Source organism: Scyliorhinus torazame, chromosome 13 (assembly GCF_047496885.1).
Source record: "Scyliorhinus torazame isolate Kashiwa2021f chromosome 13, sScyTor2.1, whole genome shotgun sequence".
NCBI classification, from domain to species: domain Eukaryota; kingdom Metazoa; phylum Chordata; class Chondrichthyes; order Carcharhiniformes; family Scyliorhinidae; genus Scyliorhinus; species Scyliorhinus torazame.
This window is the reverse complement of record NC_092719.1, coordinates 5285724-5312047: the sequence shown is the minus strand read 5'-3', so window position 1 is coordinate 5312047 and position 26324 is coordinate 5285724. Positions and strand designations below refer to the sequence as shown.

At 51.1% G+C, this 26324-nt stretch overlaps 1 protein-coding gene across 5 annotated transcripts in view; it reads right to left on the bottom strand.

The window, feature by feature from the left end:
- frmd4a (FERM domain containing 4A) overlaps positions 1 to 26324 on the bottom strand; it is a 796670-nt gene that overhangs the window by 746590 nt on the left and 23756 nt on the right. For 3 of the 5 annotated variants that reach the window (XM_072470968.1, XM_072470963.1, XM_072470962.1), the window contains exon 2: positions 15320 to 15399. In XM_072470968.1, coding sequence (XP_072327069.1) covers positions 15320 to 15399 — 80 coding nt within the window. Of the gene's footprint in view, positions 1 to 15319; positions 15400 to 21041; positions 21113 to 26324 lie in introns of all 5 variants that reach the window. The other 2 variants (XM_072470969.1, XM_072470973.1) reach the window with 1 other exon arrangement.

The window sequence follows — 26324 nt, the reverse complement described above, 5'->3', positions numbered from 1 at the left end:
AATGTATTTTTCTGTGATTCTGTGAACTGATGGGAAGATTCCAGAATGAAACTCCGGATCAAAAGCCCATAACTTTTGTTTTTTTATAAAACTTGGAGGAACAGAGTCATAGGACTGCTAATTAGTTTCAACAACAAGGAACAAAATTTGTATTAAACATGAAAAAATTGGATTATGATGCAATACGCCTTTACTCCCCCCCTCCACCTTAAGGATTACGACAGATCTCAAAGTACATCGTAATCTACAATGATCTCATTGACACAAAGTCCCTTTAAGCACACAGGATGACTGTGGCCAGACACACTCCTCTCTGAACCCAAGTGAATTGCTGTGGATTTCTCCTCAGAATCCCCCCGGATGATTCTTATCCCCTGAGCCACCGTGTCTCAATGAACTCCGGCTTCCACACGAGTGATTTCAAATTCTGCTTTCAAAGGTCACATGACTAGCTTATTCCGCCCCGCCCGACGCAAGATCGCCACGGGCGGGATTCGGACCATGTTAATGGATCCATTGACCTCGGGCGGGAATTTCCGGCCGCTGGGCAGGCGTGGGCGGAGAATCCCGGCCACATTTATGCTTTCACTCTGCTGCCTCCATGAAGGTTTCGCCTTCAGCATGAATCTAACGAGGATTCACCCTTGCAGGTACATAAACATTAAATTAAACCCTCTTAAAACGATACCTTGGGCGGGATTCTCTGATCCCGCGCCGGGTCGGAGAATCGGCCGGGGGGGGGGGGGCACGAACCACGCAACGCCGCTCCGACGGCGGGTAATGGCGCCGGCGTGATCGCCGCGACGCCGGTCGGGGGCTGCTCAACGCGCCCCCCCCCCCCCCCCGGAGATTCTCCGCGCACGACGGGCCGAATGCCCGCCGAGTTCGGCCGAGTCCCACCGGCGTCGCTCGCGTGTGGTCCGACCCGGCTGGACCTCGGCGGTCTGGCTGCGGGGGCCGTCTCAGCAGCTGGAGCTGTGTGAAGTGCTCCAGTGCCGTGCTGGCCCTCTGTGGGTTGGGGGATCGCTGCTCCTAGTGGCCAGATGACGCCGTCGCAATACGCTCCGGCGTTTACCACGGCGTCAACACTCTGCCGCTAAAACGGCGAATCCCGCCCCTTATCTCTGCTGTTTACCAACACAAAGATAAATCCCTTAAAGTTCCCTTTGTTTTCCTAATTCCCTCTTCAAAATAGTGCAATGGAATCTTTTACCTCTAAGTGAGAGAGCAGACAGAGCCGCAGGGCGGGATTCTCCCGCCTCGGCCATGGGGAGACCCATTGCGAGCAAGGTCAGAAAATCCGGCTTTCCAGCCAAAACCCCATTCGCTCTCAACGGCTCCGGGAAATCCCAGTGGCAAACAGGGAGGGAAAACCTCGGTCTCAGATTCATGTCTCAACCGACAGTGGGATCCTGCAACTGTGCAGCACTCCCTTAGAACTAAGCAGCACGTCAGCCTGGGTTGCACTCAAATCTCTGGAGCGTGACGTGACGTAACCGCAGCCGTCTGACTCTACGAGCGAATGCAACAAACTGAGCCGCAGCCGACACTCCCAGAATCACTCAGTCACATCAGTGAAGTCACGTCTCCAAAATCCTGTAGGAGGGGGGCAATCCAGGATTCCCAATTTGCCAGCAATTTGATTTGATTTTTTAAAATCTATCTACCACTGGTTTAAACAGCATTGTGTTAAGGAAGCTGTCATTCCGGTTGTTATTGAACCGTTGATAAATAGTGGATGGGTCTGCCTGAAGAGCTCAGTGTGTTTGTGGTACGTGTGCTCAGACTGTCACACAGAGCTGGGGAGTGACAGCAAAGCTCAGTTATCTGTCACTGACAGGCACCCGCTGATCAAATTTAAACCCATGCTGAAGGGGCTTTTCATTTTCAAAGATTGAAACCAGAAACTCATTATAATTTCAGGACGAGACAGATTTGATTCACCGTTTCCTTCCAACGGTGCTATTTATGGTGAGTGAGGGACCTCACAGTGGGCATGTTTTAAAATACTAGCTCGGATTTTGTCCTCCGCGGCGGAAGAACATTTGGCGCTGTCCACGCTGGGAGGTGCCCAGAAACATTTCCCAGGCCCATCGGTGGAGGATAATCCTCCAATCCGGCATCCTTTGCAGTGTGCTGACCTGAACATGGGATCTCTAGCGCCAGTGAGCATGGCGCAATGCATCTTCAATCCATCCTTGCAGCATCGTTGAGCACGGGTGAGGTCCCGGAGGACTGGAGAATTGCTAATGTTGTCCCTTTGTTTAAGAAGGGTAGCAGGGATAATCCAGGGAATTATAAACCTGTGAGCTTGACGTCAGTGGTAGGCAAACTGTTGGAGAAGATACTGAGGGATAGGATCTATTCACATTTGGAAGAAAATAGACTTATCAGTGATAGGCAGCATGGTTTTGTGCAGGCGAGGTCATGTCTTACAAACTTAATAGAATTCTTTGAGGAAGTGACAAAGTTAATTGATGAGGGAAGGGCTGTAGATGTCATATACATGGACTTCAGTAAGGCGTTTCATAAAGTTTCCCATGGCAGGTTGATGGATAAAGTGAAGTCGTATGGGGTTCAGGGTGTACTAGCTAGATGGATAAAGAACTGGCTGGGCAACAGGAGACACAGAGTAGTGGTGGAAGGGAGTTTCTCAAAATGGAGAAAGGTGACTAGTGGTGTTCCAGAGGGATCCGTGCTCGGACCACTGTTGTTTGTGATATACATAAATGATCTGGACGAAGGTATAGGTGGTCTGATTAGCAAGTTTGCAGATGATACTAAGATTGGTGGAGTTGCAGATAGCGAGGGGGACTGTCAGAGAATACAGCAAAATATAATTAGATTGGAGAGTTGGGCAGAGAAATGGCAGATGGAGTTCAATCCAGGCAAATGCGAGGTGATACATTTTGGAAGATCTAATTCAAGAGCGGACTATACGGTCAATGGAAGAGTCCTGGGGAAAATTGATGTACAGAGAAATCTGGGAGTTCAGGTCCATTGTACCCTGAAGGTGGCAATGCAGGTCGATAGAGTGGTCAAGAAGGCATACAGCATGCTTGCCTTCATCGGACGGGGTATTGAGTACAAGAGTCGGCAGGTCATGTTACAGTTGTATAGGACTTTGGTTAGGTCACATTTGGAATACTGCGTGCAGTTCTGGTCGCCACATTACCAGAAGGATGTGGATGCTTTAGAGAGGGTGCAGAGGAGGTTCACCAGAATGTTGCCTGGTATGGAGGTTGCTAACTATGAAGAAAGGTTGAGTAGATTAAGATTGTTTTCGTTGGAAAGACGGAGGTTGAGGGGGGACCTGATTGAGGTCTACAAAATTATGAGAGGTATGGACAGGGTGGATAGCAACAAGCTTTTTCCATGAGCGGGGGTGTCAATTACAAGGGGTCACGATTTCAAGGTGAGAGGGGGAAAGTTTAAGGGAGATGTGCGTGGAAAGATTTTTACGCAGAGGGTGGTGGGTGCCTGGAACGCTTTGCCAGCGGAGGTGGTAGAGACGGGCACGATAGCATCATTTAAGATGCATCTAGACAGATATATGAACGGGCGGGGAACTGAGGGAAGTAGATCCTTGGAAAATAGGTGACAGGTTTAGATAAAGGATCTGGATCGGCGCAGGCTGGGAGGGCCGAAGGGCCTGTTCCTGGGCTGCAATTTTCTTTGTTCTTTGTTCTATCACAGAGCCACAGAATTGTAACGCCGCAGAATGAGGCCATTCGGTCCATCGTGTCTGCATCGTCTCTCCAAACGAGCGACTCGGCTGGTCCCATTCTCTCACCTTCTCCACGTAACCCGGCAGATTGTTTCCGGCACTAATCAGACTGAAGTATCCTCACCCCTCGCTGCCTCTGCTGGTTGGCCCACACTGGATCCTAGTTAAGCAGAGCCTCAATTTAAAAACTTTTTTAAATTCCTCCATGGCCTCACCCCTCTCTATTTCTGTCATCCCCCAACCCCACAACCCTCCGAGATATCTTAACTCTGGCCTTTGCAGTCTCCCCGGTTTTAGTCACTCCATGATTGGTGGCTACGCTTTCAGCTCTCAAGGCCCCAAATTCTTTCCCTCGCTTTCTTCCTTGAAGACACTCCTAATAATCTACCTCTCCGACCAATACTTCGGTCATCTGCCCTGACATTGCCTGTGTGACGTTGTCAATGTCTTTTGATAAACCTCCTGTGAAGCCCCATGGGACATTCACTATGTTAAGGACTCTATTTAAATATAAATTGTTATTGATGTTGAGACATAGAGACTCCAAACCAGGAGGGATAAAGCGGGAAATATAGATTAGATTTAAATAATTTGCAGAAAGCAAAATAAAGATGATTGGGTTTGAGGGGGAAATATAAAAGACAGAGATAGAAAAAGCAATTCAACATTTTCTCAAAATTCGTAATGGCAATATTCTTCTGAGGGTGGGTCTCGACACTTGTGAAATTAGATTTCACGGCCAGAGAGGTTGTTCAGGGGTAATTATCATCCACCGTGCCGTTAAAAATTCAGTTACTCCTGAATGCACTTGTCCTAATTATTTCAGTCACATCGAGTGGGCAAATACATGAGGTGATGCAAGTTCACATCATTGCATTGTTTTCAATGTCAGTGCTAGTGGTGACAGTACACTCTCTTTGACATCACTTTCCATGTTTAACCGTGCGTGCGCGCACTGTAGAAGCTGCCATTAGATTCTCTCTGTTAAACGGTCAGCACTGATAGCTTCACCAATTTTCTCATCACAAATTCTGGGCCAATGTAAATCTACTGGGTTCAGCTGGTTGTGCAATAGTTAAATACTGTCCAACTGTTTCCAGGCTGACGGGAACAATGCTATTTGCTGCTCAGAGCCTCTCGGTCTTTCTCTCTCGGTCTCTCTCCCCTCACTGCCATTGCTCCCTCGCACTTTCACACTTTCCTGCACACAGACCCATACAGTTCTCCTTTTTCTCTACAGGGGCAAAATTCTCCTACCCGCCCCGCCACATTTCTGCCCCGACCGGCCGGCGGGAGTCTCCGTAACACCGGCCGGTCAATGGGGTTTCCCATTGTGGGGCAGCCCCCTCCGTCGGGAAACCCCCGGGCGCCGGCAAAACGGAGACTCCCGCCGGCGGAGAATGACGCCCCTGGAATCTAGTTGATGTGCAGCTCCCTGCACACCACAGGAGGAGGATGGTAAAGTGGGAAAGGATTGAGAGAATCAATACAGACTTTGGAGTGACCCTCAATCCTGGACTGAAGGGGGAAGGCACAGACACAATCGAACCTCCGTTACTGCTGTTATCCGATGTTTGGGTCACCTACAATCTGAAATGCTGCCACACTGACAAGTTGCAGGGATCCAGGACAGGGCGGGATTGTTCTTGCTTCCCTGTTGTAAGCAAGATTGAAGAAACTGACCCGCATGGCAGTGCAGCCAAAATTTATTCTGATTGTAATTGTTTTATCGGTGTCATGTTGAGTCCCCTGTTGATTGGTATAATTGAGGTTGGCATCATTGACCCACGCTCCGCATTGTGGTCACCAGCAGGCTGCACATTGCCGTCAACACGGAATTGTGACCCAGCTCTACACAGTCTCTGATTTTCCTTACCAACATTGCTCTATTAATACCAGAAACTGAATAAAAAACCTCCAAAGAGTAATAACCTCATCAATTTTTTTAGCATTTAGCTTCTTTTTCAATTCTTTCACGCGTGTCACTGGCTAGGCTGACGTTTATTGCCCTTCCCTCATTGCCCCTTGAGAAGGTGGTGGTGAGCTGCCACCTTGACCCGCTGCAGTCCGTGTGGTGTAGGTACACCCACAGTGCTGTTAGGAAGGGATTCCAGAAATTTGGTCAGTGACAACGAAGGAACGGCCGGTATATTTCCAGTTCAAGATGGCCAGCGGCTTGGAGGGGACTATTCGTTCATGAAATCATGCTCAGGAGAATGGCAGGGTTTTGGAGAGCAGTCGGACAGACTAAAAGCAGAGGCCTGCCTGAATTCTGAATCTACTGCCGCACAAAGTAACAGGCACAGTGCATGAAATCTCTCCGAATACAGCACGCTGAAGGGAATTAGTGAGAAAACAGGAAGAAAACAATCATCGGAAAATGAGAATGATACATAAAAGCAAAGTAATTGATTATTCCTCATTTATTGTCATTTTATTGTACCCCGGGTAACGTCTCATGTTTGATAAAAAGACAATAGACTGTCCAACACACTGCAAAGCAGAATATCCTGGATAATGATGTTTCCATAAGACCATAAGACACAGGAGCAGAATTAGGCCACTCGGCCCATCGAGTCTGCTCCGCCATTCAATCATGGCTGATAGTTTCTCATTCCCATTCTCCTGCCTTCTCCCCATAACCCCTGATCCCCTTATTCATCAAGAACCTATTTATCTCTGTCTTAAAGACACTCTGTGATTTGGCCTCCACAGCCTTCTGCGGCAAAGAGTTCCACAGATTCACCACCCTCTGGCTGAAGAAAGTCCTCCTCATCTCTGTTTTAAAGAATCGTCCCTTTAGTCTGAGATGGTGTACTCTGGTTCTAGTTTTTCCTACAAGTGGAGACATCCCCTCCACTTCCCTTTATCCAGGCCTCGCAGTATCCTGTAAGTTTCAATAAGATCCCCTCTCATCCTTCTAAACTCCAATGAGTACAGACCCAGAGTCCTCAAATGTTCCTCATACGACAAGTTCTTCACTCCAGGGATTACTCTTGTGACTCTCCTCTGGACCCTTTCCAAGGCCAGCACATCCTTCCTTAGATACGGGGCTCAAAACTGCTCACAATACTCCAAATGGGGTCTGACCAGAGCCTTATACAGCCTCAGAAGTACATCCCTGCTCTTGTATTCTTGCCCTCTCGACATGAATGCTAACATTGCATTTGCCTTCCTAACTGCTGACGGAACCTGCACGTTAACCTTAAGAGAATCGTGAACGATGACTCCCACGTCCCTGTGTGCTTCTGAATTCCTAAGCATGTCCCCATTTCGAAAATATGTCTCCATTCCTCCCTCAACGTGCATAATCTCACACTTTTCCACATTTCCTGAAAGTGTTAGCAAGTGGCAACCCAAGATGTCTACCAGGTCCGCATCAATTAATGATGATAGGGATCCACACTGTACCAGCTGTTCTAGCAAGAGGTTATAGCCCGGCAGCAGGCAGCGGGAACACCGGTTTCCATCGTGGTGTCAACTTTTCAAGACAAAGGCACACATGTCCCTGATCTCACTGAACACAGGCAGTTGAAGAGATATTAGACGAGTGATCCGATCAATGATGAAAGTGGGCCACGTGTTCCTTCTCAATTTGAGAACGCGCCCTTAGAAGGAATTCAGTGGATAAGGGTTAGATCGCTCCTCGAAAAAGCTGAATTTTAAAAGGTATTGGAGAGCATGCAAGGGTAGTGTTGCTTTAAGGAGAGAAGTGTCTGCATTGATTTGATAGGCTGAGCGAGCTATTTGTCTTTTATTATTCTGAGAGATGAACAAGCTCCATGGGCGAGATTCTCCGACCCCCCGCCGGGTCGGAGAATCGCCGGGGGCTGGCGTGAATCCCGCCCCCACCGATTGCCGAATTTTCCGGCACCGGAGATTCCCCGGCCCGGATGGGCCGAAGTCCCGCTGCTAGGATGCCTGTCCCGCCGGCGTGGATTAAACCACCTCTCTTACCGGCGGGACAAGGCGGCGCGGGCGGGCTCCGGGATCCTGGGGGGGGGGGGCTCGGGGCGATCTGGCCCCGGGGGGTGCCCCCACGGTGGCCTGGCCCGCGATCGGGGCCCACCGATCCGCGGGCGGGCCTGTGCCGTGGGGGCACTCTTTCCCTTCCGCCTTCGTCACGGCCTCCACCATGGCGGAGACGGAAGAGACTCCCTCCACAGCGCATGCGCGGGGATGCCGTGAGCGGCCGCTAACGCTCCCGTGCATGCGCCGCCGGCAATGTCATTTCCGCGCCAGCTGGCGGGGCGGAAATTAGTCCGGCGTGTGCCTAGCCCCTCAAGGTTGGGGCACGGCCTCCCAAGATGCGGAGGATTCCGCACCTTTGGGGCGGCGCGATGCCCGACTGATTTGCGCCGTTTTTGGCGCCGGTCGGCGGACATCGCGCCGATACCGGAGAATTTCGCCCATGTGTCTGTAGGAAAGATAAAGCTCCTCCTACCTCCAGCACCCACACAGTTAAGGAGTGGCATGATAACAAGTCCCCATGTGCTAATCCTGCATTGTGATAAGCAGAACCTTTCCAACTAATGTTGGATCAGTGGCAGCCCTCCAAGTCAGAAGGTTGAGAGTTCTAGGCCCGCTTCTGAAACATAAACGTGTAATCTGGTCTGATGTTTTCGTGCAATGCTGAGGTGATGTTGGGCTGTCAGGTGATACATTAAAATGGCGCGATAGAACGGCTCCGTAGAACCCAACTCGGTGACGCGACGAGGACATTCAATCTCGCGAGAGGCCTCGTGGGAGAATTACGATGCTGGGAACGCTTTGCGAGATCTAACGAGCCGCCCAGCGAGGGCGAGGTCCAGATTTACATATTTAAGTGAGGCAGTAGGTTCATTTAAATATATCGCCACCCAATTCTCCCTCGGTCTGGGAATGAATGCCCAAGTCTGGGAGACCTCGCAATTAGCACTGGTCCACACAAACGTGGACCAGGTGTAACAGCACCGGGGGGGGGGGGGGGGGGTCTCTCGCAGGCCGTCGGAAGCTCCTGGGTGGTTGGGTTCTGGACAGGGTGGTACCCTGGCACTCCCGCTGCCACCCGGACACCTCGACACTGCCAGGATTCCTGTGTGGCACTGCCAGGCTGGCAGGGGCACGGTCAGGATGCCAGGCTGATAGTGCCACGGTGCCAGGGGGTGCCCTGCCCTTACGAGGTGGGGTGAGGATGGGCTCGAGGACTCCCGAAGAGGTAAGTTGCCGCCCCGCTATATGTGCCCAAAACGAGACTCTGTTTCTTGGGCGTTACATCGCACACAAGGCACAGATATAAGTTCCCAGGACACAAGTCAACAAAGATCCAAGGATGCCTCTTGGAGTCCCTCAACCTACACAAATAAATCAGGTTATCTGGTCAATATCACAGTGCTGTTTGTGGGATCTGATTGTACCCAATTACTGCTGTGTCCCCGACATTACAACAGCGGGTGACTACACTTCAAGAAATGCTTCACTGGCTATAAAGTGCTTTGGGAGCCTCTCGTGTTAATGAAAGGCGCTGGAAAAATGTATGTCTTTCTCAATAATAAGGCATAATAAAGGCATAAGTCAGCTTGCATTAACACTGCAATGAGGTTACTGTGAAAATCTTTATTTTCCTTCTACACTAACGCATACTGTCTCTGCCCAATCCTCCAATCTTAATTTGCCTTTTTAATTCTAAAAAAAAATACACGGTTAAAGGAACTGGATTATTCAAAACCTTTGTTTTTGTGATTAGCGCCTGCCAATTCCAGCAGCTCCTGTTATCCAGGGTCAGTCACACTCGCGAATGCACTGAATCTCTCCCCTAATACTGAGCGCAGAGGAATGAGTTCAATTTTCAGAGGACACGTTGCAACTTCTTAAACTGATGCAATTCCAAGATCAAAATGTAACACAGGAAGGGATTGCCATGTGGGATGGTGATTAAGGAGGCAGTCTTCATTGTCAACACTTGACACCTTTCAATGTGCTAATTTTTATACGTTAAGGTGATGCTGGCATCAAATCAGAACATCCTTTATCACACAACTTGTGATTTCCCCTCACATCGCTTCGTCGGGATTCCATGTTAATTGATCACAAACATGGAGTACAATTAACCAGCATTTACTTAAAATAAACTATACTCAATAGCAACTTTCAACAATAATTTTAATATAATTAAAAGAATAAATTTCCAAATAACTTCAAAATCAAAGCCCTTTTTTTATTCGTTCATGTGCTCTGGGTGTCACTGGCTAGACCAGCATTTATTGCCCATCCCTAATTGCCCTCGAGACGGTGGGTGGTGAGCGATCCTTTTGAATGGCTGGTGTAGGTACACCCCCGGTGCTGTTAGGGCGGGAGTCCCAGTATTTTAACCCAGCGACAGTGAAGGAACACCGATTTATTTCCGAGGCAAGAACAAAGAAAATTACAGCACAGGAACAGGCCCTTCGGCCCTCCCAGCCTGCACCGATCCAGATCCTTTATCTAAACCTGTCTTCTATTTTCCAAGGATCCACTTCCCTCTGTTCCCTGCCCGTTCATATATCTGTCTGGATGCATCTTGAATGATGCTATCGTGCCCACCTCTACCACCTCCGCTGGCAAAGCGTTCCAGGCACCCACCACCCCCTGCGTAAAAAAACTTTCCACGCACATCTCCCTTAAACTTTCCCCCTCTCACCTTGAAATCGTGACCCCTTGTAATTGACAACCCCACTCTTGGAAAAGCTTGTTGCTATCCACCCTGTCCAATACCTCCCATAATTTTGTAGACCTCAATCAGGTCCCCCCTCAACCTCCGTCTTTCCAACGAAAACAATCCTAATCTACTCAACCTTTCTTCATAGTTAGCAACCTCCATACCAGGCAACATCCTGGTGAACCTCCTCTGCACCCTCTCTAAAGCATCCACATCCTTCTGGTAATGTGGCGACCAGAACTGCACGCAGTATTCCAAATGTGGCCTAACCAAAGTCCTATACAACTGTAACATGACCTGCCGACTCTTGTACTCAATACCCCGTCCAATGAAGGCAAGCATGCTGTATGCCTTCTTGACCACTCTATCGACCTGCGTTGCCACCTTCAGGGTACAATGGACTTGAACTCCCAGATCTCTCTGTACATCAATTTTCCCCAGGACTCTTCCATTGACCGTATAGTCCGCTCTTGAATTAGATCTTCCAAAATGTATCACCTCGCATTTGCCTGGATTGAACTCCATCTGCCATTTCTCTGCCCAACTCTCCAATCTATCTATATTCTGCTGTATTCTCTGACAGTCCTCCTCGCTATCTGCAACTCCACCAATCTTAGTATCATCTGCAAACTTGCTAATCAGACCACCTATACCTTCGTCCAGATCATTTATGTATATCACAAACAACAGTGGTCCGAGCACGGATCCCTGTGGAACACCACTAGTCACCTTTCTCCATTTTGAGACACTCCCTTCCACCACTACTCTCTGTCTCCTGTTTCCCAGCCAGTTCTTTATCCATCTAGCTAGTACATCCTGAACCCCATACGACTTCACTTTTTCCATCAACCTGCCATGGGAAACTTTATCAAATGCAAAGGCAGGCCTCTTTATCAGAGGCAGGATGGTGGGTGATTCGGGAGGGAAACTTGCAGGTAGGTAGGTGGTGGTGTTCCCCATGCGTCTGCTGCCTTGTCTTTCGAGGTGGTAGAGGTCACGGTTTTGCAGGTGCTGTCGAAGGACGCTTGGCAAGTTGCTATAATGTATTTTGTAGATGGTACACACGCAGCACCGCTGGTGGGAGGAGTAAATGCTGAAGATGGCGGCTGAGGTGCCGCTCGTGCGGGTTGCTTTGTCCTGGATGATGTTGAGCTTCTTGAATGTCGTTGGGGCTGCACTCATCCAGGCAAGTGGAGAGTATTTCATCTGTTACAATCCCAGCTGATGTTACTACTGGAATGGCCCAAAGTGGAACCCTGGCTCCACAGACTGTAACTTTTATTTTTTTTTTGTTTAGAGACATGGATGAAGAGTCGCAGGACTGCCACTTAACTTTTAACAAAAGAATAATTTATTCAACAAGGAACAAATAACTATAATACTCCTTCACTCCCACTGCACCTTCACGAATACACAAAAGCCTACAAGTTACAACATTTCTTCGACACTAATGTTCTCAATCAGTAAACAGTCCCTGTAACTGTGGTCAGACACACCACGCTCTGAAACCAAGTGACAGATGCCATGCTGAAGAACCTCTGCGGATTTCTCATCAAATCCCCCAGATGTTTGTCACACTGTGAGGCAACTGGAACTCTGACTTCCACTCGAGTGTTTCCAAACTCCACTCTCGGTAAAAGCACACCTTAGAACTTTTCCACAAACAATGCTTTCTCTTGGACGCCTTCACCAAGGATTCACATCCAGGATTTCAAATTCTCCTTTCAGTATTCCTCTACCCAGGATTCCACGTGCATTCAAGCTTCCATGTAATTACCTGACCACATCAACAGAGCACTACTGCTTCAGAGTCTGTACTAAAGTCACCAAACTTAGGATTGCTTCAGATGTCTGGCTTCTCATTAGCCAACCTCTCCAGGTCTGCACCTCTCAACTCTGTAATTAACTGGGAACCTCTCTCTGCCCCTTTTTTGTAACTTCAGTGAACAGTACCTTGTTCAGATGCCACTTCTTTGTCCCTTTGACTTCAGTCTTCTCGGGACTCCTCTTTTCATCCTCTAGTTTCCAGAACTCTCTGTTCTTTAGCTTTTGGGATTTGCTTTCTGCCCCGTTGGAAGGTCATTGATGTAACGGCTGACAATGGTTGGGCCAAAAACTTTCCCCAACGGAACTCCTGCCCTGATATCCTGGGATTAAGATGATTGACCTCCAAAAACCAGAATCATCGTCCTTTGTGCGAGGTAGAACTCGGAGCAGTGGAGAATTCCCCCCCTTGATTCCCACCGACTCCAGTTTTGCTCAGGTTCCTTGAGGCAATTAAGGGTAATTGGGGCTGGGGGGGGCGACACTGACCTTGCCAACAATGCCGGCACCCCACAAATAAATACAATTTTCCTCGGATTTAGAAGACTGAGAGGGGATCCAATTGGAAGACATCACATTCTTAAAGGGGGTGGACAAGGCAGACGTTGAGAAAATGTTGCCCGTGGCTGGGCAATCGAGAACACGGGGTCGTCTTTCAGAATAAGGGGTCAGCCATTTTGAACTGAGATGGGGAGAAAATGTCTTCACTCCAAGGGTTGTGAATCTTTGGAAAACTCTGGCCCGAGAGCTCCTTCATTCAGTGTATTCAGGAAAGAGGTTGATCGATTTTTGCGTACGAAGGACATCACGGGATATGGGTATAGGGAAAGGTGGAGGTGAGGTAAAAGATCATCCATTGGCTTGTTTAATGATGGGGCAGACTCAGGGGACCAAATGGCCCACTTTGGTTCCTAAACGCAGCATCAACAAATCTTGTATAGGTCTCCTGGAAAAAAACTTCAATGAGGTCGGGTTTAATAGAGATCACTTTGCTGTGTCAGATTTCCATTCCCCCTGGCTACAGATAGTGACCTCACCAGTCTCCACTCAGTGCTCCTCACTCTTCTTGGTCTTTCGTCGTCTGCTGCTGCGTCTGGATGTGTTGCCAGGATGAACATCAGAGGTGGAGGCAGCCTGTGGCCTTTGAGAGCCCTGGCAGACGTCCTGTGGAGAGCCTGGAGCCACAGGCCCCGGCTGGCTTACGGGTGTCACTGGAGTCGCCGTGTTCCGCCCGATGCCCTCGAGACGTGCCAGTGTCAGGAGTGGGGAGTATTCAAAAGAAATGGGAGGCCACTGTGGTCTCCTTGGTGGCAACCCCGGGGTTGGCGTCCAGCGCTTCCTACTCCCTGACGGTGCCCGTAGGACACCAATTAACAGAGGGGCACTGGAGTGAGCTCCAGAGGCCTCTGAGTCATCTGGAGGCTCCCCATTATCTGCACCATAGTGTTGACGCCCTCAGCCATGGTCCTCAGTGACTGGGCCATGCTCTGGAATGCATCAGCAATGTCCACCTGTGTCTGGGACACGTCCCTCAGTGAATGGGCAGTGCTCTGCAGTGTCTCAGCAATGTCCACCTGTGTCCGGGACATGTCCCTCAGTGACTGGGACATGATGTCAAGGCCCTCAGCCATGAGCGTCACAGACTGAGCCTTGCCTTGGACACCATCACTGAAGACACGGTCACCACCCTCACAGTGTTGGCCTTGGTGCCACATGTGGCCGCCACAATTTCCTGTGCCTGAAGGCTTTGGGATTCTCCAATCGGCCTTGCAGTCGCTGGAATGTTGCCGACATCGCCTCCTGACTGTCACGGCTGTGCCCTATCAACTGCATCAGCTCTGGGAGCACCTTGTCCAGAGACCCAGCATCTGACTGGGATCCAGCTGGGTTCCAGCAGAGCTCCGACTGCCGTCTCCCTTCGATGTTCCTGCCTCCTCCCGGCGTGCATCAGCAACTGTGTGGTGCTCACCAGATTGTGCCCCAGAAGCCCGTCCATTAATGTCACCCACTGAGGTGTGTGTCTCTGCGCTGGTGGAAGGCGGGGGTGACAGCTGTGACACCTCGATGGTGGTCTCCTTGTGGAGCTCTCCTCTGAAGTGGTCTGTTGGGTGGCAGGGTGGGGGGTGAATTTGAGGGGTGGCAGGAGGAACTGATGCTTGGAGAGAGGTGGTAACTTACCCTTGCAGCTCGATGGAGGTCATTGGTCCCCTTCCAACATTCGACACCTGTTCCCCGGTCACGCTGACAGCCGCTATCACTGCCTCCCAGGCGTGTATTGGTGACCCTGCGGCTGGCCCTCCAGCCCCCTCGGGAGAACAGGATCTGCCGCCCCTCATCCACAGCGGTGGGTAGCTTTCTGAGGTTGGAATCCCCAAAGCGAGGAGCAGGTCAGCGCGCTGCCGTGCTTGTGTGTTGACTGGGAGTGAGTGGTGAGGGAGCGATTCAAAGCAGCTCCCCCTCGTTGGCAGCAAGAGGCTGAGGTCTGGGCAAATCAGACGGTGAGACAGCCAGTGATGGCGAGAATCTCGTGTGGCCTCCTTTCTGGCACTAAGTGTCGTACTTACGGGCCGTGATCTCGCCAACGTCGGGAAACTCCCTGCCAAACCCACCCAAAACCAGACTTCACCTTTGTTCGCTGAATCATGCCCATCGTTTGAGGATTCTGCAATCTCTCACTATCTGAACCTGTGTCTAACCTGCTCCCATTGTCAGAACGGTTTTGAACTCTATTCAATAATATGGGCAACGTCAGCAACCCAACACACACATTTCCCCCAGAAAATTGTTTCCAATTCAGTGGGACTCCAATCACAGGAAAACCTGTCTCCAGGATTTCACACCACACGGAGCTTTTAGATGCCTCTGTTTGATTTGATGAATACCACATTTTGGGAAAGTATTTAAATGCACTCAGTAACACTGTGTTCATGCTTCATATATGAAGGAAAACCAGACCTCACCCAGAGAGGAGCTCTCCACAGATCATCAATGTACCAGCTTGTCAAATATTTACAACAGTTTACAATCGCACTAATGAAAATGAATGGCCCGCTTTGATAATAACCCCGTCGCCACTTACTCTGACTACTTACAATTACAAAGTCTGGACAGTGGTTTCCTCGCTGTTTGCTGGCATTCTGACAGGGACCAGCCTCCCAACAAAAGGTCGTTTCTAGAATGGAGCAGATAAGAAATCAGTGTCACGACTGTACCTTCAACCGACAATTCCTTAAATATGGCACACACACAAAAACAAGAACAGAAAGGGGAGGTTATTCATCCTACTTAACTGATGCTTGCACAGAAACGTGAATAATCTCTCATAATAAATGAAGATACAGAAAGCACAATTTGTGAAACATATCTTGTGCGCTGCGGAGTGAAGTGTCCCAGGTTCAACAGTCTGTGCCGTGGAAACTGATCCCGACGGGGTGGTCAGGTTGGGCCTCTGCATCATGGGGTAATGGAGATGTTCCTCCAGATCGCCATCCAGTGACTGATGCTCGAACTGCCCTCAGATGGTGAGGCTAGAACGAGGGCCTACGTTTCTCCAAGCATGTCAGGTGTTGGCAAAATTGGGATCTGTTACAATATAGAATCCCTACAGTGCAGAAGGAGACCATTCAGCCCATCGAGTCTGCACAATCCCTCTGAAAGAGCACCCTACCGGCCCGGTCCCCCACCCTATCCCCACAATCCCATCTAACCTAACGGACACTAAGGGGCAATTCAGCCCACCTAACCTGCACATCTTTAGATTGTGGGTGGAAACCGGAGCACCCGGAGGAAACCCACGCAGACACGGAGAGAATGTTCAAGCTGCACCCGAGGCCGGAATCGAACCCGGATCCCTGGCGCTGTGAGGCAGCAGTGTTAACCACTGGGCCACCATGCCGTAAAATGATGAACTGTCTGCTGGCACGCAGTATCGGCACTCAAATGGTTCCTCTGGTGATACTGGCTTCGTGATCACAACACAAATCACCTTTCTCTGTCGGGAAAATCAACCTTGTAAAAGGATGTGTTGAACCTGGATAATTTAATTTGAACCCGGCGACATGCCAAGCGAGGAGAGTTAAAAGCAACGGGTTAAACATCAAGTACTTCACTGTCTGCTAGAGGCAGAGTGAAGTCCATCAGTGCCAGATGTAGCAAAGGGCTACATCCAGGGGCATCTTCCTGTAAGTTCCCTCCAAACCACTCATCATCCTGACTGGCAAATATATCCCCGCCCCTTCACTGTGACAGGGTGGGCATCCTGGAACCCCTTTCCTACCAGCACTGTGGGTGGACCTACACCACATGGACTGCATTCTTTCTTCGGGTTATGAAAGCGAAAGCTTAAGAAATAAAATTACTGACGTAATCCGTGTGGCTTTATGAAGGAAAACTAATGTTTATGTTCGGAGCACAAACCTAATGAACATTATTAGATTCTCCATCCCTGCTGTGGATTAATACAGGTCACAGACACTGGTTAAGATCCAGGTTACTATCTGATCTAAGGTTCAATGACTGGCCACATGAGCTACTCAGGCATCACCATCATAGGGTTTACGATGACGCATAAACCTGTCAGGTATGTTTAACTTGAAAAACTCCAAAACAACAAGGCTGCATTTCGGAGCCACGGCCTTCAGCTGCTGCCTCATAAATCCCCAGATTCTGGAATGTTTTTCATCCCGGAGCTGGTATGGAAACCTGCAGGGTGTGGTTGATGATTCCGAGAATGGAGCAGGTTGTCATGTGCTGAGAACGAAGCATTATTCTGCATTTAAAATACATTTTCAAAATTATACAGAGGGCGCAGATTGCAGGTGATTCGCGAAAGAATGAAGGCAACGTGAGGAGAGCCTTTTTACAAGGAGTGGGTAGATTTGGAATGTACTGGCTGATGGGAATCCATCAGGAATTGGATAATTACTTGAAGGAGGAACAATTTCAGAGATATGGAGCGCGATTCTCCGCTCCCGCGACTAAGTGTCCACGTCGTCGTGAACGCCGTCGAGGTTCACGACGGCGCGAAACGGCCCCAATCTCGACCGATTCAGGCCCTGACATTGGGCGAGGATCGGGGCCGCGAGAAACTCGGGGGGGGGGGGGGTCGCTATAACAGCGTCGTCAGCGCGCGCCGGGCATTGGCGCCACACAAAAGCGGAAAGGAGGTCCTCCTTCAGAGAGGCCGGCCCGCCGATCGGTGGGCACCGATCGCGGGCCAGACCCCTTTTGAGTCCTACCCCGGTGAAAGAACCCCCCTCGCCCCCCCCCCCACAGGCTGCCCCCCCCAGCATTCCCACGCTGTTCCCGCCGGCAGCGACCAGGTGTGGATGGCGCCGGCGGGAAGCCGGCGTTTTGGGCTGGCCGCTCGGCCCATCCGGGCCTGAGAATAGCGGGGGTGGCGGAGAATCGCCATTTTGGGTGTCTCGGGCGATTCACCGGACTGTGCCGCGCAGAACTAGATAGTGCCGATCTCGCCGCTGGGGTGCACCGGCGGCGCGTGAAAAAATGGCGCCCCCGGCGATTCTCACAAACGGCGCAGCATCGGAGAATCGCGCCCATGGAGCGGGATTCTGCGGGAATCGGCGGGGCGAGCAACTCCGGCCGGACGGAGCGGCGTGAACCACTCCGGCGTCGGGCGGCCCCAAAGGTACGGAATCCTCCGCACCTTCAGGGGCTAGGCCCGCCCCGGAGTGATTTGCGCCGCGTCGACCGGCGGGGAAGGGGCTTGGCGCCACGTCAACTGGCACCGAAGGGCCTCCGCCGGCCGGTGCGAGTTGGCGCATGTGCGGGAGCGCCAGCGTGTGCTGGCACCATCCCAGCACCTGCGCAGGGGGCTCTTCTCCGCGCCGGCCATGGCCGAGGACCACAGCAGCCGACGCGGAGGAATAGAGTGCCCCCACGGCACAGGCCCGCCCGTGGGATCGGTGGGCCCCGATTGCGGGCCAGGCCACCGTGGGGGCACCTCCCGGGACCAGATCCCCCCACGCCCCTCCAAGGACCCCGGAGCCGCCAGATCCCACCGGTAAGGACCTACTCTAATTTATGCCGGCGGGACCGACAAAAAAAAAAAGGGCGGCCACTCGGCCCATCGCGGGCCGGAGGATCACCGGGGAGGGGGGGGGGGGCGCTGCCAGTGCTTGGTGGGGTGTGGGGGTCCCTAAGCTGGGGGTGGGGGACCCTCCGCAGGGCTGAGCCGCCATAGGAGGGTGGGAGAGGTACTGGGGAGGAACCGGGGGGCAACCACTGGCGGCACCACCGTGCCAACCCCTGGATCGTATACCCGTTTCTGGGGCAACCAATGTTTCTGTCCGTCTGCCCCAACCTTTACCCATAACTCTCACCCTCTGCCGAGGCCTCTGGCCGTGCGGCTGAAGGCTACCGCCGACAGGGAACTGGCAATCGTGGTTAAGTGAGCACTTCACAGATGCCAAGTGGATTCCCGTGGGTGGGCGGGCCAGGTAGCATGTGGGAGACATTGCCCAACATCCCAATCACACCTTGACGCCTGGACACTGTGCCCGAGCCCAGCGGGGCAACAACACCACACACAGGGGGTGGACCCAGCTCCAGGGACATGTCCACAGCCGGAGAAAAACTAGAAGCAGAGGCACCATCTCAGATTAAAGGGACGATCCTTTAAAACAGAGATGAGGAGGAATTTCTTCAGCCAGAGGATGGTGAATCTGTGGAACTCATTGCCACAGAAGGCTGTGGAGGCCAAATCACTGTCTTTAAGACAGAGCTAGATAGGTTCTTGATTAATAAGGGGATCAGGGGTTATGGGGAGAAGACAGGAGAATGGGGATGAGCAAAGTATCAGTCATGATTGAATGGCGGAGCAGACTCGATGGGCCGAGTGGCCTAATTCCGCTCCTGTGCCTTATGGTCTTATACTTTCTTCCAATCCACTCACCCCGATCGCCATTCCCCCACCCCCTCCCCCCACCCCTCCTCTCCCACCATGGGCTCGCGATTTCCAAGGACAATCACTGCTGGGACGGTGTCTGCATTTGCAAAGCTTCAGAAACACCAGAGAGACACAAACTGAAAAGGGAAAATGACTTTTCCAGTGTCGGAGGAAATTAAGGCTGAAAGGGAGTTTGGAAAGAGAAACGTCTGGGAAGCTGAAACTGGTTGAAACCAGATAAAATGAGTCAGAGCCATCAGAGCTCAGGCGGTGATTTCAGTCCTGTGGGCTGCAGAGCTCAATACGGGAGCTGGGAACAGGCAAATACAGATTCTGCTGTTGTTTCATATAAACATAGAAAATAGAAGTCGGAGGAGGCCATTCGGCCCTTCGAGCCTGCTCCGCCATTCATTATGGCTGATCATCAAGTCAAATACCCTGATCCCGCCTTCCCCCAATATCCCTTGATCCCTTTAGCCCCAAGAGTAATATCGAATTCCTTCTTGAAATTACACAAGGTTTTGGCCTCAACTACTCTCTGTGGGAGTGAATTCCACAGATTCACCGCTCTCTGGGTGAAGAAATTTCCCCTCACCTCAGTCCTAAAAGGTTTACCCCTTATCCTCAAACTGTGACCCCTGGTTCTGGACTCCCCCATGATTGGGAACATTCTTTCTGAATCGACCTGTTTAATCCTGTTTCTGTTACTTGGAGAAAACATTATTGGATCTATTAGAGGATCTATATGATCATTCGTGGTTCCAGGGGTGTCACGGTGGCACAGTGGTTAGCACTGCTGCCTCACAGCTCCAGGGTCCCAGGTTCGATTCCAGCCTCGGGTGACTGTCTGTGCGGAGTCTGCACGTTCTCCCCGTGTCGGCGTGGGTTTCCTCCGGGTGCTCCGGTTTCCTCCCACAGTCCAAAGATGTGCAGGTTAGGTGGATTGGCCATGATAAAATTGCCCCTCACTGTCCAAAAATGTGTAGGTTAGGTGGGGTTACAGGGGATAGGGCCTAGCTAGTGCACTCTTTCAGAGGGTCAGTGTAGCCTCGATGGGCTGAATGGTCCCCTTCTGCACTGTGGGGATTCTATGATTCTCTCCCATCCATATCACTGTAAGCATTTGAAGTCGTATCTAAAATGTCTGTTGGTGGAGTTAAATATCTAGTGACTTATGTAATACGGTTAACAGGCGGAGGGTATTGATTAGGTCATTACATTCAGATGTCCAGACAGAAACGAGACAGCCGGCACTGTGGAGATTGTGTTAAGAGTAGCGAAATAAGCTTGGCGATCAACAGTCTCCACCAAAAGCAGCCTCATCTCAGAGCCTTCTTCGCAACCAAGCTCGGGAGTTTACCCAACAGAGGAGGTTCTGCAGATGGTGTGCCACTTTTCAAGTAGACAGTGCTCATGGAACTCGAGTTGGCCTTGCACTGCTGTTGTCCGGGGAACAAGCTAAATCCTGGAAGAAGAGGAGCTGAAACAGTGTTTTGCGCCTGAGTTGGTGGCATTTTTGCTGAGGACAGCTGAGCTAATTTGTGAAACCTATCGTCAGAGTAACTCCCATTTAATCTGTAGTTTGCTTGTTAATTCATGTTTAAATTACGTTGATTGTGAACTTTAGAGTATAAGTGGCCACTCAAGATAATATTTAGTGTGTGCCTTGCTTGACTCTTGTATAGTAAAATTTATTTTGTTTTAATCCACAGCTTTGTTCTTCCGATAAATAACTGGGATTTTGGATTGCTTCTTTTGTCATTTAAAAAAAGTTACTGGTCTCAACTGAGATCATAACATCGCGAACACATGATCGGTCTCTTGCTTCAAGGTGACCAGTCAACCTAATCCCAGCCAAACTAGAAAGAAAATCAGATACAGAAAGAAGAATCAAAAAGAAACATAACCTTTCTCAAAACTGCATCCCAAATGCTATCGAATCAACAGGTGATGCAGATCCTCTGTTCGTGCTGGTAACCTGATCAGATGGGAGAACAGTGACAATGAACAGGACATCGGAAAGATGCTTAGAAATCAGTTTAGCTCTAAGAGCTCTGCATACAATATTAATTACAGTGAATGTTCACACATACTCAACACAATACCAGCAAATATATTTGCTGTAGTACAATTTCTTTTTTTTTCAAACGCATTTTATTTAAACTTGTATCAAAGTAGGTTACAGCAAGTAAACACCCCGGGAAACATTCTGCCCAACAGTCAACTAGACAGTTTGTACAAATTTTTCTCATTCCCCCCCCCCCCCCCCCCCCCCACGACGACCAGCTCCTCAAACACGGTCACAAACATCCCCCACCTTTTCTCAAACTCCCCTGCTGAGCCCCTTAACTCATACTTTCTCTAACCGCAGGAAGTCGTACAGGTCACCCAACCAAGCTGCTACCCCCGGTGGCGATGCCGACCGCCACTCCAGCAAAATTCGAGGCCGTGCAATCTGAGAGGCGAAGGCCACGACATCGGCCTTTCTCCTCTCCATGAGCTCCGGCTTCTCTGAAACCCCAAATATCGCCACCAAAGGGTCCGGATCCACTCCCTCCTCCACTATCCTGGCTCAGACCGCGAACACTTTCGCCCAGAATCTTCCCAATTTTCCGCAACCCCAAAACATGTGCGCATGATTCGCTGGTCCCCGCCCACACCTCTCACACTCATCTGCTACCCCCCGAAAGAACCCACTCATTCTCACCTGAGTCATATGCACCCTGTGCACCACCTTGAACTGTATCAGGCTCATCCTTGCAAGAGGAAGTCCCATAGATTATCATAGAATTTACAGTGCAGAAGGAGGCCATTCGGCCTATCGAGTCTGCACTGGCTCTTGGAAAGAGCACCCTACCCAAGGTCAACACCTCCACCCGATCCCCATAACCCAGTAACCCCACCCAACACTAAGGGCATTTTTGGACACTCAGGGCAATTTATCATGGCTAATCCACCTAACCTGCACATCTTTGGACTGTGGGAGGAAACCGGAGCACCCGGAGGAAACCCACGCAGACACGGGGAGGATGTGCAGACTCGGCACAGACAGTGACCCAAGCTGGAATCGAACCTGGGACCCTGGAGCTGTGAAGCAATTGTGCTATCCACAATGCTACCGTGCTGCCCTTCACAGTGCCTCACTCCATACTCCCCAATTGATCTCCATTCCCAACTCCGCTTCCCATTTCTCCTTGATCTTCACCACCCGCTCGCCTCCCTGCTCCCCAGCCTCTTATATATATCCCCAATTCTTCCCTCCCCTTCCACATCCGGAAGCAGCAGTCGCTCCAGCAGGGTGTATCCCGGCAATCTAGGGAACCCCTTCCAGACCTTTCGTGCAAAGTCCCTAACCTGTAGATACCTGAACTCACTCCCCCTCAGCAGCTCTACCCTCTCCCTTAGCTCCTCCAGACTGGCGAACCCTTCCTCCAAATACAAATCCCTCACCTTGACCAGCCCCACTTCCCTCCACCTCCTGTATACACTATCCATCCCCCCCCCCCCCCGGCTCAAACCCATGATTCTTGCACAGCGGCGTTAGCACCGACATCCCTTCCACCCTAAAATGCCTCCTCAGCTGATTCCATATCTTCACCGTGGACTGCACCACCGGGCTCCCTGAATACCTACTCGAAACCATTGGCAATGCTGCCATCGCCATAGCCCTCAAACTAGACCCCTAACAAGATTCCTCCTCCATCCTAACCCACGCTACCCCTTCTCCTCCCACCACCGCCGCACCTTGTCCACATTCGGCACCCAATAATAATGTAGCAAGTTTGGCAACGCCAGCCCCCACTGCTGCCTCTGCCTCTGGAGCAGGGTCCTCCCCACCCTCGGCACCTTCCCCGCCCATACAAAGTCAGAGATGATTGTGTCCACTTTCCGAAAAAAGGCCTTTGGTATAAAGATCGTGAGAGCCTGAAAGATAAACAAGAACCTCGGCAGAATATTCATTTTCACCGCTTGGACTCTCCCCGCCAACGTTATGTGCAGTGTATCCCACCGCTTAAGATCCTCCCTGGCCTCCTCCACCAGCTTCGTTAAGGTCCACTTATGGAGCCCCGTCCATTCCCTCGCTACCTGAATCCCCAAATACCTAAACCTATCCCTCGCTACAGTAAATGGCATCTCCCTGTGCCCGCTGTGCCAGCTCATTCACCGGGAATACCTCGCTTTTCCCTACATTCAGCTTGTATCCCGAGAACCCTCCAAACCTATTCAACAGGCCCATAATCCTTCCCATACTCTCCAACGGATCCGAAACATACAGCAAGAGGTCATCGGCATAGAGCGACACCCGATACTCCCTCTGTCCCCTCATTATCCCCTGTCACTCTGCCGACCCCCTGAGAGCCATCGCCAATGGCTCTATGGCCAGCGCAAACAGAAGCGGCGGCAGCAGGCACCCTTGCCTCGTACCCCTGTGTAAGTCAAAGCTTTGTGAGCTCATATCATTCGTCCTCACCCTCGCTCTTGCGCCACATACAGCAACCGCACCCATGCCACAAATCTCGGCCCAAACCCAAATCTTCCCAAAACTTCGAACAAGTACCGCCACTCCACCCGATCAAATGCTTTCTCCGCGTCCATGGACACCACCACCTCCAGTACCAGAGCTCTCGACGGATTCATCACCACATTCAACAGCCGTCTTATATTACTCGCGAGCTGCCTGCCCTTCACAAAGCCTGTTTGATCTTCTGCAACCACCCCCGGGACACACCCCTCCATCCTCCCCGCCGGCAACTTAGCCAATACTTTCACATCCGTGTTCAATAGTGATTGGGTCTATACGACCCACATTCCACCGGATCCTTCCCTTTTTTGGGGATTAGTGTGATTACTGCCTGCTTCATCATCTCCGGCAACTCCCCCTTCTCCAGCGCTTCATTAAACGCCCCCAACAGATGTGGTGCCAGGTCCGCCGCAAATTCCTTATAAAATTCTGCCGGGTACCCATCCGGCCCAGGGGCCTTCCCGACTTCATACCCCTGATACTATCCAGCACCTCTCTCAGCCCCAGGGGTTCCTCCAACACCTGCCTCTTTGCTTCCTCCAGCTGGGGAAATTCCAGCTCGTCCAGAAACCGCCCCATGTCCCCCTCCTCTCCTCCTGGGTCTGCCTCATAAAGTCCCTGGTAATACTCTCTGAATGCCTCATTTATCTTCCCTGGCTCTGACACCACATCCCCAGCCCCAGTCCGGATCTTCAATATTTCCCTGGACGCAGCCTGCCTCCGCAGCTGGTGCGCCAGTGTGCGGCTCGCCTTCTCCCCATACTCATATTGCCCCCCTCTTGCCCTACCGCCCTCCCCGTTGTCAGTCTGTCACATTGCCCCTGCAACTTTTTCCTCCTCGCCAATCCCTCCTCGGTGGGCACCCTCGAATATTCCCTGTCCACCTCCACTATCTCGCCCACTAGACGGTCATGTTCCACCCTCCTTTCCTTATTCGCACGAACCGTAAATGAGATAATTTCTCCCCGGACCACTGCCTTCAGTGCTTCCCAAAAAATGCCCGCCGCCACCTCCCCATTCTGATTGAACTCCACATAATCCCTAATCGCCAACCACACCTTATCACAAAAACCTCCATCCGCCAACAACCCCGAGTCAAACCTCCACCCCGGCCTCTGCTCTCGTCCCGTACTGAACCGAATATCCAGCCAGTGGGGTGCATGGTCTGAGATAACTATCCCCGTATACTCTGCCCCCTCCACTCCAACTAAAATCTCCCGACTCACTACAAAGTAATCAATCCTCGAATACACCTTATAGACGTGTGCAAAGAAGAAATACTCCCTTCCCCCTGGGTTCTGAAAGCACCATGGATCCACCATACCCATCCTCTCCATAAACCCCCCCAGCTCCCTTGCCATTCGTACCCATCGACCTGGGGCTCGATCTATCCACCCTCGGCTCCAGGACACAGTTAAAATCTCCTCCCATGATCAACTGGTACGTGGCCAAATCTGGGATTGCTGCCAGCAACCCCCTCATAAAACCCACATCATCCCAATTTGGGGCATACACATTTACCAACACTACCGGTGCCCCTTCCAATACCCCACTCACAATCACGTATCTCTCACCTGGATCCCTCACCTCCTTCGCACTCACAAATCCCATTTATTTGCTCATTAAAATCGCCACACCGCTCGATTTCAAATCAAACCCCGAGTGAAGAACCTGCCCAACCCACCCCTCCCTTAACCTAACCTGGTCCTTCACACGGAGGTGTGTCTCCTGCAAAAAGACAACCCCCGCTTTCAAGCTCCTGAGGTGCGCGAACTCCCGCAACCTTTTAACCGGCCCATTCAGTCCCCGGACGTTCCACGTTACCAACCTTACCGGAGGCTTGCGCCTCCAATCCCCTCTACCGCCCGTCATCTTCCCCACTTAACTCCTGCCCCTTTAATTCCACTCTGTACCTAGCCCATCCCAGGTGGCCCCTTCGCCCTTGATCATGTCATCTCTCACCCCCTGCCATGTCGCAGAACCCCCCCCCGCTTTTTCCCTTCCCCTTCTTTCCCCCCCGCACTTCAGCTTTCCCGCCCTCCCCCCGGCCACCCGTCTTGGCCTCCACCCCCACCACCTCACTCGTAGTACAATTATTATGCCAAGAAAATAGAAAGGGAAAAGTTGCAACCTTAGTTCTTCATCTGTCTGCACTTAGACATAGAATTTACAGTGCAGAAGGTGGCCATTCGGCCCATCGAGTCTGCACTGTAAAGGCCGACCCACCGAAGCTCACACCTCCACCCTATCACCACAACCCAGTAACCCCTCCTAACCTTTTTTTTTAACACTACGGGCAATTTATCACGGCCAATCCACCTAACCTGCACATCTTTGGACTGTGGGAGGAAACCGCAGCATCCGGAGGAAACCCACGCAGACACGGGGAGAACGTGCAGACGCCGCACAGACAGTGACCCAAGCTGGAATCGAACCTGGGACCCTGGAGCTGTGAAGCAACTGTGCTAACCACTGTCCTGCCTTTGTTCTTTAGATCATGCAAAATTAATGTAAAAAACTTGTAAAAGGTGACACCTTCTTCACTGCCCACACTCTCCGAACAGACCGCATCTCATTGGGCTGTCTAACAGAGGACTGTCTGAAAAACACATCAACCCTCAATTCAAAATCAGCAACGAAACCCTCTGATGATTCCAAACGCCACGCT